Here is a 13843-nt window from a genome sequence, read left to right as displayed (position 1 = left end):
CGACACTTGTTCAAACTCTGGCTGTTATTTACAACTATGTAAATCCTCTGTTGTTTAATCCATACTAGACTTTGTTAATACCTTGTTTCTGCTCGAAATCGACAAAAATTCGTATTTTTATTTAAAACTGAAGATGATCGAGAACATACCGATACATCTGATAGACGTTTATCACACTAGCTAAAGTGTCGAACGTGTGCAGGAAACGGCGTGTTCACGTGTATTGTAACCCCCCCAGTAACGCGACTCCTCCGATCCGTGCGTCGTTTCACCGTGGTTTCTTTGTCTCACGAAATATTTCATAATTATTATTCGCCGCGGACAGGTCGTGGAAGAATAATAGTCCCGATTCCACGGCTTGTTTTCCGAACTCGTTTCGCGACGTCGAGGGTTTTCATTGAGAGAACAATGGCTCCTGCTTAGCCGTCGCGCTCCGTGCATGCAAGTACGCAACCAGCCGCAGGAATAATAAACCGCGGGCGCAATCGTACGCGAGAAAAAGCGTCAAGCGATTTTATATAAAATGCCATGTCGTTCTATAATTGTTCTAATTGCCACGAAAGTAGCGATCCGCGAGGATTTTTCATTAACTGTGTTCATTAACAGAAACGGTGCACGCGTGCAAACTCAACCCTGAACGCGAAACTCGGATTCATTCTGGCTTCTGTGCACCTTTTTGCACTCCACTATGCGTGCGAATTAAATTGAATAAATGTGAATAACGGATTTCAACAATGATCACGCTCGAGAAGCACCGAATAATCGAACTAACCGTTAATACCGAATGCAAAATTAAGTTTCAGGCACTGCTTATCGGAATTTATTTACGTGTAGATAACCTCGGTTCGTAGAGGATATAGCTTTCGCTGAAAGATTATCGATGTGGTACACGCATGCATGATGAGGCTCCAGCTCATTTCGTACGTAATGTGAGAAAGTATTCAAACACTGTGTTCGCCAAAAGTAGATTGGACCCTCGATATCCTGATTTTCATCCTGGGGACTTCTTTGCAAGAATACTTGAGAAGCATAATGGATAAATAACTTTCATTGTTACCGATTGTTATTTATTAGAAACGAAAACATGGCGATTCTGAAAGGGATAGTTTGCACGAGTGTAAAGTTAAACTCAATTATTTTAATTTCTGAATAAAACGTGTGGAATAACAGCCAGCCATCATATTAACATATGAAAATGTTTTCATCTCAGAAACTGTTGAGTTTCAATCTGTTTACTGAGGCTCTTTTACTCGGTATGGTATTGTCTACCGTGTAAATTCTGAATAATTTTTTGGAGCACACTGTTTAGTGGGGGTAGGGAGGCTTAAATGAATAAGACAGAGCTTGGACCAAGATAGACTTCGGAAGAGAAAGTCTGAATGGTGTGAAGAAAACAACTGTGAGGACGAAGTTATCAGGTAATTTATGATGGAAAAAAGCTGATTATCCAACGTTACTTTTAACAGTTCCGGAGAAGATTATATTTGAAAGTATTATTACCACATACGATGTGTTTGAAACACGTAGATTTGTTGACTATTAAAAAGCGTCTCTTCTAACATTGATTGCTCATGTTTTTATTAAAATCCGTATGCTAATAGTTACGTTAAAATGTGATTTTTCTTCTAATTAGGATATACATTCGTATCATTATGTCACTCAAATTCCACATAAATTAATATATAGTGTTTGTGACCAAATTAACGTGTTTCATAAATCTAGTAGCATGAGTCACTCTCATACATCATTTGCGATATTACGTTTAGATAATTATGAGGGTCCTCTTCAGGAGAATCTTTATCGAGTGTACTATAAAATGAAGATAAGATTGTACAAGTGGCAACAGTAAATTAATATGCGATAAATGACATAAGTATAAGCTACTGACTAATACGAGGCAAATTTAAAAAAATTAATTCGATATACATGTCTATACGGAGTACAAATCATTTATTTTTGTTAGAAAAATTTAAAAAATATCCTTCATTCCGAAACACCATTCACATCTATGGACACGTACTGCAACTTTATTTTTATTATTATTATTGATAATATTATACATTACGCGAGTAAAACTGAGCCCGATCGAGGTATGATTACGTCACCAAACCATTGCCTTCGTTAATTTATTGTCACCACTTCTACAATCCTATCTTCTTCCACTTAATAAAATTAAGAATAGAAACGTAAAATCTATTTTTGAATATAATTACTTTGTTTTCTACGGTAATGTTCCTAATATCTTCCTAATGGGTTTGCTACCTTGATAAACGATGTCTAGAAATGTTAATTTCATTTCTATATTACCGAACATTTTTGTTCGGTAAAGATTGACGTCATGGATCATGTATGGGGGGGAAAAAGCAAAGAGAGCAAAAGGCATTGGTGTTACCTGTGTTCCCTGTTCAGCCACACGTGTACCACGTTCAGTTGTACCGGCGCATGATTTGAGGGACACATAAAAAATTGAATACGTTCACGAACTGGCACGAGGAATACAATCGACGATCATTTTCGAAAACGAAACGAACTGTCACTAGTCTCGTAACACCGAGGCTTGACGAGATAGGGAACGGACATTCGTCGGGCCGATCCGCTCCTCAAGACGACCGGAGGTTTACTGACACCGGCGCCTCCACCTGCTCGTAATGTAAGCCAGGTTTCAGTTTATCCTGTGATGCGTCACGTAGAGGGGCAGAAAGGACAAACCCGAGGAACTCGTGGTCGATAATCGGCTGTTTTCTTGCCTGTATGCATGTAGAATGAGCACGAAACGGACATCATGTTGTAGAACTAGCCTCTGGAATATTCAATCCTCGCCAGTGACGCGAGACGACAGCAACAGTTATTGCACGATCGCGATCTTGCCACGGAAATTACCGTTTCGATCCAACCGATTCCCAGCAGCCATTTTTAATCAAATATTTGTAACAATAAAGTTTAAGAGATAATTAATACAATCCAATTTAGGAATGGAAAATGCTTGTACCAAAGTCGACGAGTGCTGCTTTGAATCGTCTTATAAATTTCAAGATATTTATATTTAAGAGTACGATTATTTTATTTAGGATATTTCAAAAATTAGGTTTGGAAGTTTGAATTTTGAGACAGTAGCGATTTAGAAATAAACAATTTTTCAAATTACTCTTCGTTTTGTATTAGATTATTTAGATAGTAACGTACGTGGCCGCTGGGCGTTGCGAGCAGCCACGAATTCTGGCGGCACCTATCGTATAGATCATTAACGAATGTTATTATAATTATTTTAGCAACAATAAGTTCCTTGAAATTGCAATACATTGATTTATAATTTATAGTAAATGCTACCTCCAACATTCTGAATTGACGAGAATTTATCGTATCAGGAGCTATGGTCCTTTGAAAATTGGACCATTTTTATGGGGTTTTTCTCAGTTTACGGGGGTTAAGGAACAACTTTTCGAACATTATTAGGATATCTAAATATTCTTTACTAAAATATGCATTGTTTGCATTTTGAAACCCAGGAACTGGAGGTTATCCCCGTGTCTGTGATACCGTATGGCGAAAAGAGTTACAAGTTACTGTACCTATCGAAAGTAAGGCTATCCTGTCGGTAATCGCACACATGGCAACCGCAACATCTCGTCGATAAGTTGGTCTCTTGGTCGGTATCATAGGAACGTTCTCGATCCTTCCTATGGTCCGTCACGATACTCCACGTTTTATGGATCAAGTAGAACAGATACAGGGATTTCTTTCGTCGGCAAGACTGCGATCTGGTATTCCCCATTTTGTCTTCTGTTCTTTTCACTAACGAAAGATGTTTTTCTATCACCACTGAATCTTCCGGTCACAAAAACTCGAGTGTTCTCAACGCGGAATACAATAATTCTATTCACAATTACTTCTCAGTGTCCTTAGATCAAAGTCTAGTACACTCGGGAAGCTTCGCTTCTCAACTATATTTAAACGTAATTTTCACGACATTTTCATAATTTTCACGAAAATTTCCTGCTCCTTATCGTTCGATTTCCTCCAACGATAACCCTATCCCCGATTCATACCGTACAAGCGCAGCAGCGTTCGCATAGTTCATTTCCCGCTGTAAGATCCATGTTTCGTTATCGGTCAGATATCTCTTCGCGATACGCCCACATTCCTCAGACAATGAGGAATTTTTCGCGCGCGATGTCTCACCGATATCGCGGTATCTGCATTGTCTTTGCCCCCCAGTGATTGTGTTTAGAGTTGCGTAATTACGGGCCGTGGCGACGTCTTGGCGGAAGGGACGTTTATAAAATAGCTGCGCGCCGGCACTTCCTCGAAAGGCGAAAGGATTAAAGCGCGCCTTTACGACGCGTGTTTATTAAGATATCGCGGCACGCAAATCCATAAATTGTCCTTAAGCTTTCTACAGGCGACTGTTTTATCGTTCACCGCGCTGCACAGTTCTCTCGAGGATTAGGCACTGATTTGCAATAGTTAGTCTCTATCGTTCGACATCTCGATTTCCTTTCGATGTTTGCTCGATGCAAATGACCGTCCACGTCTCTGCAGTGTCTCTCACAACATATCACCGATAGTAATTAACCTTGCATCGTTACGATACGACGTTATCCACGCGTTCCTCGTCATTATCGATGTAAACTCGGCCGATTCAGGGACGTCTCACCGATGCTATCGCGTCGTTCTTCGTCGTACGGTTCGCTGTTGAACTTACATGTCACTGTCGCTGGCGTCCCGAGAATTCCCACACTCGTGTTTCTCGCGTAACGCGACTGTCTGAGCGGTCGAACGGAAAAGAACGAGCTCCCTCGAAACGCTCCTGCGCGCATCCTGTCGCGTATAGTCCGTTCATCGCGTTAGATCCTTTGTGTCGCGGACGGTTCTTCCAGACAAACTAACGGCGTGAATCTCAAACGACGAACCGATTCGTCAGAATCCGCGATACCACGATTTGTCGCGGCACTGTTGCCCGTTCGATCTCTTCCCGGGAACTAAACAGGTCGGATTCGTCGTACGGCCGGAAACGGGACGACACGGACCGGTAATCGCGGGATTAGCCGCGTGCGAACGGCGGAAAAAAAAATGTACCAGACGGCTGGTAGAGAACCCAGTGATCCACTGACACGTGAAAAACTCTTGAAACCGTTATTACGCCGCGTTACGAGCACGTCTACTCGGAGAGTATTTTTCCCCAGTTTAAGGCAGACGGCTTCTTGCTGGATCTCGTTCGCGGAACTGTTGCTCGTTCGTTTATTTTCGATTTAATTTAGCAGTCACCTTTCAAACACTGGCTTTTCGACCGCGACGACCGTGTTTACGCGCTGGGATTAACGTACACTGGTATGCCAAAACACGCTACGTGCCTTTTCTTAAGTATATCGCTGTTCCCGTCGACGCGTCCCGATGTTTTCCAACGAGAGATTCGCGAGTCGGTTAGAAAATCCAGTGAAATCACCACGCCCAAGTCCGTTGATAATCCTCGCTGGCGAGACGCGGCAATTTCACTTTCTTCAAAGTCTCCGTCACGCGTGAATACCTCGAGGCGGACGGCTCGTTTAATTATCGACGGAATAAACCGCGCGCGATCACGATCTACGGTCCGACTGAATCTCCCGGCGACAACGGGGCCCGGAGCGCGCGAAATTCCTGCGTGAACGCGAACCCCTTGGGTGTATCTGGAGGTCGGTAAAAACGCGTGTACGAGAACCTCGAGAGGCATTCACCGGGCGGGTTTCAACAGCCGACTACCAACTCTCGTGAATGTCCCGAGGTGCACGTGCGAGCATCGCCTCTCTCCAGCACAGAGACCGGACTCTTCTTTTCTACATCTTGCCTATCGCGGCCGGCTTTGAGACTTCCGAGGAGACTCAGACTGTGGGTCGAGCCACGACCTACCGTTGCCCTGTGCCTCGCACCGAATATGCCAATCGACAGGAGAGGGGATGAATTCAGTGGGTCAGGTTTGACTATCTGGATCACGCACTCCACCAAGTCACTCTTCTGCTGTGAATTACCAAAAAATTCGATTTTCCTGGTTTTTTTTTTTGCATTTTCTTGGAGGATATAGTCTTAGACATACAGTACTGGACATAAGTATTGGCGCAGCATGGTTGTTGTGGTACAAATGCTTATAACTAGACAAAATATAAACAAATATAACAAAAATATAAGAAATACTTAAAGTAAGATACGAATTAGTATATTTAGGGGTTGAGACAGCCCTCTGCGAAGCTTCCGTTTCATTAATTCTATTAATAAAAATGTGAATTTGCATAAAGATCCGCAGTCTACTTATAACTAACAAATTGACTTGAGGGAAAAATTCTCAGACATATTCGTTTATTATCTATTTTAGTTTATTACATGAACAATAATATAAATGCATTGATTAAAAAAATAATAGCAAAAATGTATTTATTAAACATTTTATGGGTGATTCTATAAAAAAGTTAGTTGATTCGATGCTCAAACGATTAAAGGAAGTTCCTTTATGAACTTGTGTCCAGCACTGTAAGTATTTGTTCAAGTTCTTGTGTAGTTTTTTTCTTGTACTTACAAGTTGTAAACAAGGCTCGAACCACCAACGTAACATTGAACGGTTTGAGGATAAAATTGAAAGACTCGTTCGAACAAAAACTGCTTTGGAGGCTTGAGATTAGTACCGAGTGTTGGAGAAAAATTGCAAAATTACATTATGGAAAAACGGAGGTATGCGGTTTGACCCGTGTATGCAGTTTTACCCTACTTTCCCCGACGCGAAGACCTCTGGATGGATGAACAGACGGACAATACAGAAGACTAGCTATTACCCGCGATAAGAAATAAATTAGCATTCATTATATGACATTAGCAGCTATACAGGGTGTGCTATCTAACTTGATCGTCTTAAACATTTCGTTGATGATAAAAGTAAATGTATTATATATCCCACGTAATACGTGCCATCTACGGAATAAGTATACTAAATTTTTATTTAGTGTACGACGCAGATGTTGCAGAAAAAGAGACCACGAGCTGGCTTTAGTTGGACAAATTATAAGACGCTTAGGCTACTTTCGATTCTTACTGTTTCTCTTGATAGCTGTACAACTGCGAAAACTTGGCAGTCGTTTACAATATTACTGTGTTCGATTAAAAGAAAACGAAGTAATGGAGAAATGTTAGATGAACGCTGATCGAATAATACTGTTGTGGTCAGAATAGTACAGTATCGACATTATAAAAAATATTATATATTTTTAAATATTATATAAAAACAATTCCTAAAGGAGCCAATTGTTTTGTTATTGTTTCATAATTCTTTTTTAATTTTTATATTGTTTGTCCTTTGATTCCAAGATTTTACTTATTGTATGCAATATATAGGATGTATAAAATGGAGCATATATTTGTTTTAAAAAAATGCACAAGTATTCGAGGTGTCTTATATTTTTGTCCAATACTGTATGTCGATTAGCAGAGTGTAGACCCAAATAGGAAACTGTCATGGCTTTCTAAAGCTATTACGAGCAACGCAGACCGGATAAGTCTGCGTTTTATTTTACAGACTGCGTTTGAATCGCCTCAGTCATCGAGGTAAAAGGTGAAATTCCAGGCAAGCCTTCTTCGTAAAACCTCGTTCAAGCATTAATAAGACGGTTCGCAAAATAGATACTTCCTTCGCCTGTAATCTGCATCCTGCACGAGTTCGTTCGCTTTATTCGAATCGTTTTAAAATACCCGCGCGCGCGAAAGAGAGAAAGAGAGAGAGAGAGAGAAAGATATTATTTCGCGATCTTGGCGCGTATACGGCTGAAACGCGTTAGCGAAACTTTTTGTATCCGCCAACATTTTGCCGTGTATAATATCCGTTAGGTCGGTTCACTCATTTCACTGTGATCTCATAATGAAAGGTAATCAAGTACCGCTGCGGATTGGATTCGCGAGAAGTGTGGTTTTCACGTCTGAAAATGGATCTTTGTACTGTAACAAGCACACGAGAAGACCCGTTTAATCAGCGGACCAGGAAAACTAAAGAAAAATGCTCTTTTCGCTGAACAGTTTGTTGTTACACTTTATCGTTCGTACAAAGGCCGCGATCATCAATCTCCGTCATCTTGCTTTCACAATTCCATAGACGAACGCGTGCTAACGTACCGTTTAATCGATGAAGGAATAGACTTTCAATATCTTACTGTAAATTATCGTTCAATATCTTACTGTAAATTATCATTTAAAAAAAAAAAACAAGTTCATACAAATTTGATCACGTATCTCTTATATAAGTAATTGTCAAATACTTTGTTAGTTTCATTTCACAAATAATATACAAAATTAACTTCGTTTCGTATTCAGTTTAATTATTCTTCGAATAATTTTTTTATTCCAATTGCTCGGTTCGAATAGCTCGACAGAAGAATCACCTTTATGTTACAACTGACTTAGTAAAAGGTTGTTTTAAGTTTGTTAATTCCATCCAAGGGAGAATACAATAACCTAATCTTTCGTTGTTTATCACCGATCGTTCTTTAGTAATATCGAAAGACTCGTCGACCTATCGTTAACCCAAAGAAGGTTCAACGAACCCACTAATCACTCTTGGTTTCCAACGATGATTTCTTTTCCACGAACTCCAAGAACGAATAATAATTTTCATAAATCGAAGACGGAGACCTTTTCGTGCAACGTATTTGTACAGTGTGATTCCATCTAAGAAAGACAACGTCATTCGTCATATAGCACAATTACGGTAAAAGTGTGCAACCGACCACACCGGTGGGTCCTCTTTCCCATCCCACTCGAAACATAAACGCGTACTAATAGCAGCGGTAAATCTTCCTTTGGAGCCAACAGGCTTTGGCTTTTAACATCGTGTTTTACCGCGAAGAAGTTTAATCTCGACACCGACCAATTAGAGGTCGTAGTTCGTCTATAATCAGTGGGTCAGATCTCGCCAGGTACAAATTAACGCATCGATCATACGACCCATTTATTTTGAAAATGATGCAACTCCATCTTTGGAAAAAATTGACGAATACATAATTTAATGCCAATTTTATATTTATAGACCTTTTTAGATTTAAAATCTCGAAGCATTTGCTCTTTTGAAGCAATTGAAATTTATTATTATTTACTTTGAATTTATTTTGAAAGTGGTCCATTTCCAGTAACAATTCGTTAACATTTTTTCCTGATTAGTATCATTTAGATTCAACCGTTTCTCGTTCATTTAAAAAATTGTAGTTGGTATTGATTTCACAATCCCTGGATCGCGTCGGTTGTTTGTTTGGCGAATCTCTCTCAGCCAAAACGGATTCGGTGTACGGAACATGGTGCAAGCGATCGTACTCGTGCATCATTCTGTGGAAAAGAAACCAACGTTGTTTCCGCCTTCTTGTGCAGCATCGTGAACAAGGAAATGCCACGAACGACACGTTAATATCAGGTCGCTGAATAAATACTCTCTGATTTTGGATTCCAAACGGGCACGCCTTTTCTGGGTGTAGAAATTTTTTAATGGAGATAAATTACAGTACAATGTACTAGATAGAGTAACCATAATGTGTACGTGAAATTATTTCAAGCCAGAGTTAACAAGATTTGGACATTCTTTGAATTTTATCGAAGATTCAAATAAAGAAGAAATAATTTCTTACGTATCATTTGAAACCTACCAAAATCAAATAGTCTTTCTAATGGTAAACAAGAGCTTCCAATATATTGTTTTTGAAAAAAATAATTAACATAAAAAGTTAAAAATAGTAAATTTTTTAGATAATTTTAGCAGTACTTTACACTCAATTTGATAATGAAATTGAAAATGAACTTATAAGATACTCGGTGCGTTGAATTGTTTTAATCGATAAAAGTTTGATAATCAGCAGTAATAATACCGCTATGAATTACGGACTCTTATGAATTATTAATTCAATGTAAACTCGGGTAATTGTATAAATGGATTTTCATTGAAACAAACCGTATCTATTCATGATTTTTTACGTGCTATTTTCCATTTAGCTCGTCTGCAAAGCAGAAAATAGAAAATAAAAGTAACAAAACAGGAAGAAGATACTTGCTTAATAGTTATATCTTATGGCATATTATTTCCATTGAATCGCTGATCAAACTCAACAATTTTAATTTCTTGCGTGCACAATTACAGTAGTTTTTAGAGCAGGACTTCGTCTTTAATACGAGACAGAGAAGGCATTAAAAAAAAAAAGAGGAAGCAAATCGTTTTACCTCGTTGAGCTACATTCGAATTCAAATTATGAATAACTTTAAGTTTAAAGTTCTTTTAAAGAATTTTTTTTCTCGAAAATGCGCAGGATTTCGGTGGTATATCTATTCACCAAAAATGATTGTAATTGGTCCCCACAACCGAAAATAATTTTTCCAGAACGATTTGAAATTTTTTTTTTCCATCGAAAAATTTTACATCTTCTCGAATTTTTTTCTAGAAAGTGGGTAGGAATTCGGGGGTATGTGTAATGACCAAAAATGATTGTAATTGACCCCTACAACTGAAAATAATTTTTCCAGAACGATTTGAAATTTTTTTTTTCCGTCGAAAAATTTCACACCTTCTCGAATTTTTTTCTAGAAAGTGGGTAGGAATTCGGGGGTATGTGTAATGACCAAAAGTGATTATAATTGACCCCCGCAACCGAAGATAATTTTTTTAGAACGATTTGAAATTTTTGAATTTAATTGTTAATAACTTTTTAACGAAGCTTTAGTCAAGAAATTGGTATTCTTGATTTTCGTCTTATTTTGGCCTCTAGAATCTCGCATTAAAGTTTTTCCCAGGGGTGGCCGAACACCCTATAGTATATCTGTTTCTAAACGCTAGTTTCTCGATAATTTTTACTCGAAACGTTACGTATCGTTCGCGATATCGTGCAAGTAATAATAAAACGGTCGAACGAACGCGATGCACGGGATTACCAGAGTCAAAGAACTCTTGATTCCACGTTGCATTATAGTAACCTTTGCGTAATAGTGTCATGAATGAAAGCGCAATCCTTTCACGCGAGGCACTGACCTTTTCGCGAAGATGGAATATCGCGGATGGTTTCGAGGCGAGTGGGAAACATGGCCGCTGGTTAAATACGCGAGTTAGGATGGGTCTGGCCGGCGACGATACCAGTGGGTCAGATTCACGCTTGACCTGGACCGAACGGATACTTGTAACCATGTATCAAACGGGCAAGAATACCGCTCCTTCCGGATGCTTGCGCAATGTCGGGGAACAAGGAAGCTACGAAAGAAATGATAATTATTAGAGTGTACAGGAACAAATCGTCGTCGATGCGAGGTGGCCAGTGGACCGTGCCGTGATTCAATCGGAGATTTTGCTTTCGAATCGTTAAAGCGATCGCTTCTGTTGTTGATTCGCCGGAATGATTACCGGACTCCCCTTTATGACGCCGTCGGATCAATCGCCTTTCACGTCGATCGGTCTCGAACGACCGGTTCGAGGCGTTTCGCGCGATCTCGGCACCTTACTCTTGGCTACTCTGGATCATTATGCGATGAGAATATACTGGGTGTACAGTTGCATTCAAAATTCAGTGGACAGATAGCAGAAACAGGTACGAATTAAATTTAATCAAGCAGATAACACCGACGGACAAGTCCCACGCCAAGACCTCATTGTCGCATTACGCCATATCGAACAACAATCATGGAATAAAATACAAAGTGTTCGGCCATCTTGGGGACAAAATTTAATGGGAGATTCTAGAGGCCAAAATAACACGAAAATCAAGAGTACCAATTTGTTGATCGAGGCTTCGTTAAAAAGTTATTAACGCTTAAAGTTCCGCCAGTAGAACAGTGATACTCATTCAGCACGAGACAGCCTTACAGTTTTCTGAGTGAGAACCACTATCACGCCTACGCAGCTGTTCGCAGATTGCCGCTCCACAGGCGCAACTTTAAACGTTAATAACTTTTTAACGAAGCCTCGATCAACGAATTGATATCCTTGATTTTCCTCTTAGTTTTCCCTCTAGAATCTCCCTATAAAAATTAATTGAATCTAAACTGCCGCGTGAATGGTCTTCCTCCCGATATAGAATCATTTCGCGAATGCATCCTCGCGCTAAATGGCTTACGAACTCGTCGGTATATTTTTCTTTCGACGTTGCTTTACATATTCTCTTCCTCGAAGTTGCTGGAAGATCGCGCGCAAGGAAACGCGAAACATTAATTTCCATCGAGGCGTGAAAAGTCGAGTTCAGCGAAGAAAATAAAGGCGATAAGTTACACTCGAAGCATGGTAAAATTTTCACGGGAAATGTTTAATATTTATTTAAAATAATAATTAATTGTAATTATTATGAATATGCGTTTTAAGTACTTGGTAAGTAGCACGTAAAGCGATAAACGCAATATCATTATAAGTGATCATAAATCGAAACTAGTGCTTAGCTTTAATCGTTAAATATTTCAATTTTTCAAATAACAATAACATTGTTGAAATCGAATCAACAACAAAAAGAGAACGTTTCGCAACACGATTGAAAATGCTGATTGGGTATTCTTCGAGAAAGGTGATAAAACATGTTTTCCCGATAAGTACCAACAGATGCAATTACAGTTATCTACAGTTAGGGTCACTAAAAAAAGGTTAGGTCTCGACGATCTAGTTTGCCATGTTAGATAGATGCACGAACGCATCTCAACTTGTTCGCTGGATGGACGTACATATCTAGCGTATCCACTGTACACGGCAATGGCCGAGCCTACACCCATCTTAGATGGTATTATATACCGTTATATTATATATTACCGAGGAAACATTTTGCCTATGCTTATGCCTATTCCCGCCCTACGGAATACGTGTTCATTCATTGAAGTTACATCAACGGACGTTTCATTGTTCATTGTCGTGTCCATTGTATCAAGTGAACGTCATTTGTAAAACACCTGAGCGACAAGATGTCTAGGCTGGCTAATTTATAATCTTATTATGACTCGTTGAAAAGCTTTGAATTGTTCAATTACAGCAACCTCCTTTATCGACGTAATGAGGAATTAATTAATTCGTTTGCTTTCGTAGATCCTAATTTTGAGAATCAGGACTCGATGTATCATATGGTTCATAACTAATTTGAATAATATAATAAAGTATCTTGACTGTAGAACCATACGACCGTACAATGATTGACTGTAAATAGTTTGTTATAAAAGCTTTTGTCGATATTGTATCAGGAGCAAAATTCGTGAATTTGCTGACGTTACCGACGTCAGTGAACGGGTTAAATATGATTCGCGGAGTCGTTGTCCTTAAGTGCAGAGTGCGCTGTAAACCTACTCATTGTTTACGTGATCAGTACTTCGATTCGGTAGAACACAACCTCGTGTTAAATCGGTCGTGTAAAGAACACCTAATTAGCCATTAAACTATTGTTTACAAAAGCTATATTTATTCCAAAACGTGTCATTTAGATGAGGTGAGTGCTACGGATTGGAAAGTGTCGACAAATTCGCGATATTGTATCTTCACAATCTCACAATTGCCAAAATTGTAATTCACAATTTTGATACTTATTAAATGCTCTGTCGAAAGAAGGATCAATTTTAGATCAGTTTCTGAATTAAGATGATCTTGACTATCATTTTATGTATCCAGAAAGTAAAAGAATAGAGTTTATTCGTTTAGCAGAAGAACAGAAATTCTTCGATCGATAATCGAATAGAATCATTGGTCGTCTCTCGCACGCACTCTATGCGTAAAAAATGTAACTTTGTGAATCATAATTACGTGCAATCATCGAAATGAATAATGTGAACGAATGCAAGAATCTTGTCATCCATCAGTATGATTCTACAGTCAAGGTATTTACGATGTTCTAGTACATAAGCTCAG

General features: G+C 39.1%; 1 protein-coding gene across 3 annotated transcripts in view; it reads right to left on the bottom strand.

Moving 5' to 3' along the window:
- LOC122396474 overlaps positions 1 to 13843 on the bottom strand; it is a 126948-nt gene that overhangs the window by 46421 nt on the left and 66684 nt on the right. The window contains exon 1 of one of the 3 annotated variants that reach the window (XM_043394922.1): positions 3570 to 3772. The exons of 1 other annotated variant lie outside the window; for it this stretch is intronic. In XM_043394922.1, the coding sequence (XP_043250857.1) occupies positions 3570 to 3772 (203 nt within the window). Of the gene's footprint in view, positions 1 to 2392; positions 2601 to 3569; positions 3773 to 13843 lie in introns of those variants that run through there. One more of the 3 variants, XM_043394923.1, reaches the window with a different exon arrangement.

This window comes from Colletes gigas, unplaced genomic scaffold, assembly GCF_013123115.1.
Source record: "Colletes gigas isolate AHSC1104 unplaced genomic scaffold, ASM1312311v1 Colletes_gigas_Sc00007, whole genome shotgun sequence".
NCBI lineage: Eukaryota > Metazoa > Arthropoda > Insecta > Hymenoptera > Colletidae > Colletes > Colletes gigas.
The sequence above is the reverse complement of the archived record's forward strand: the minus strand, read 5'-3'. Positions and strand labels throughout refer to the sequence as shown.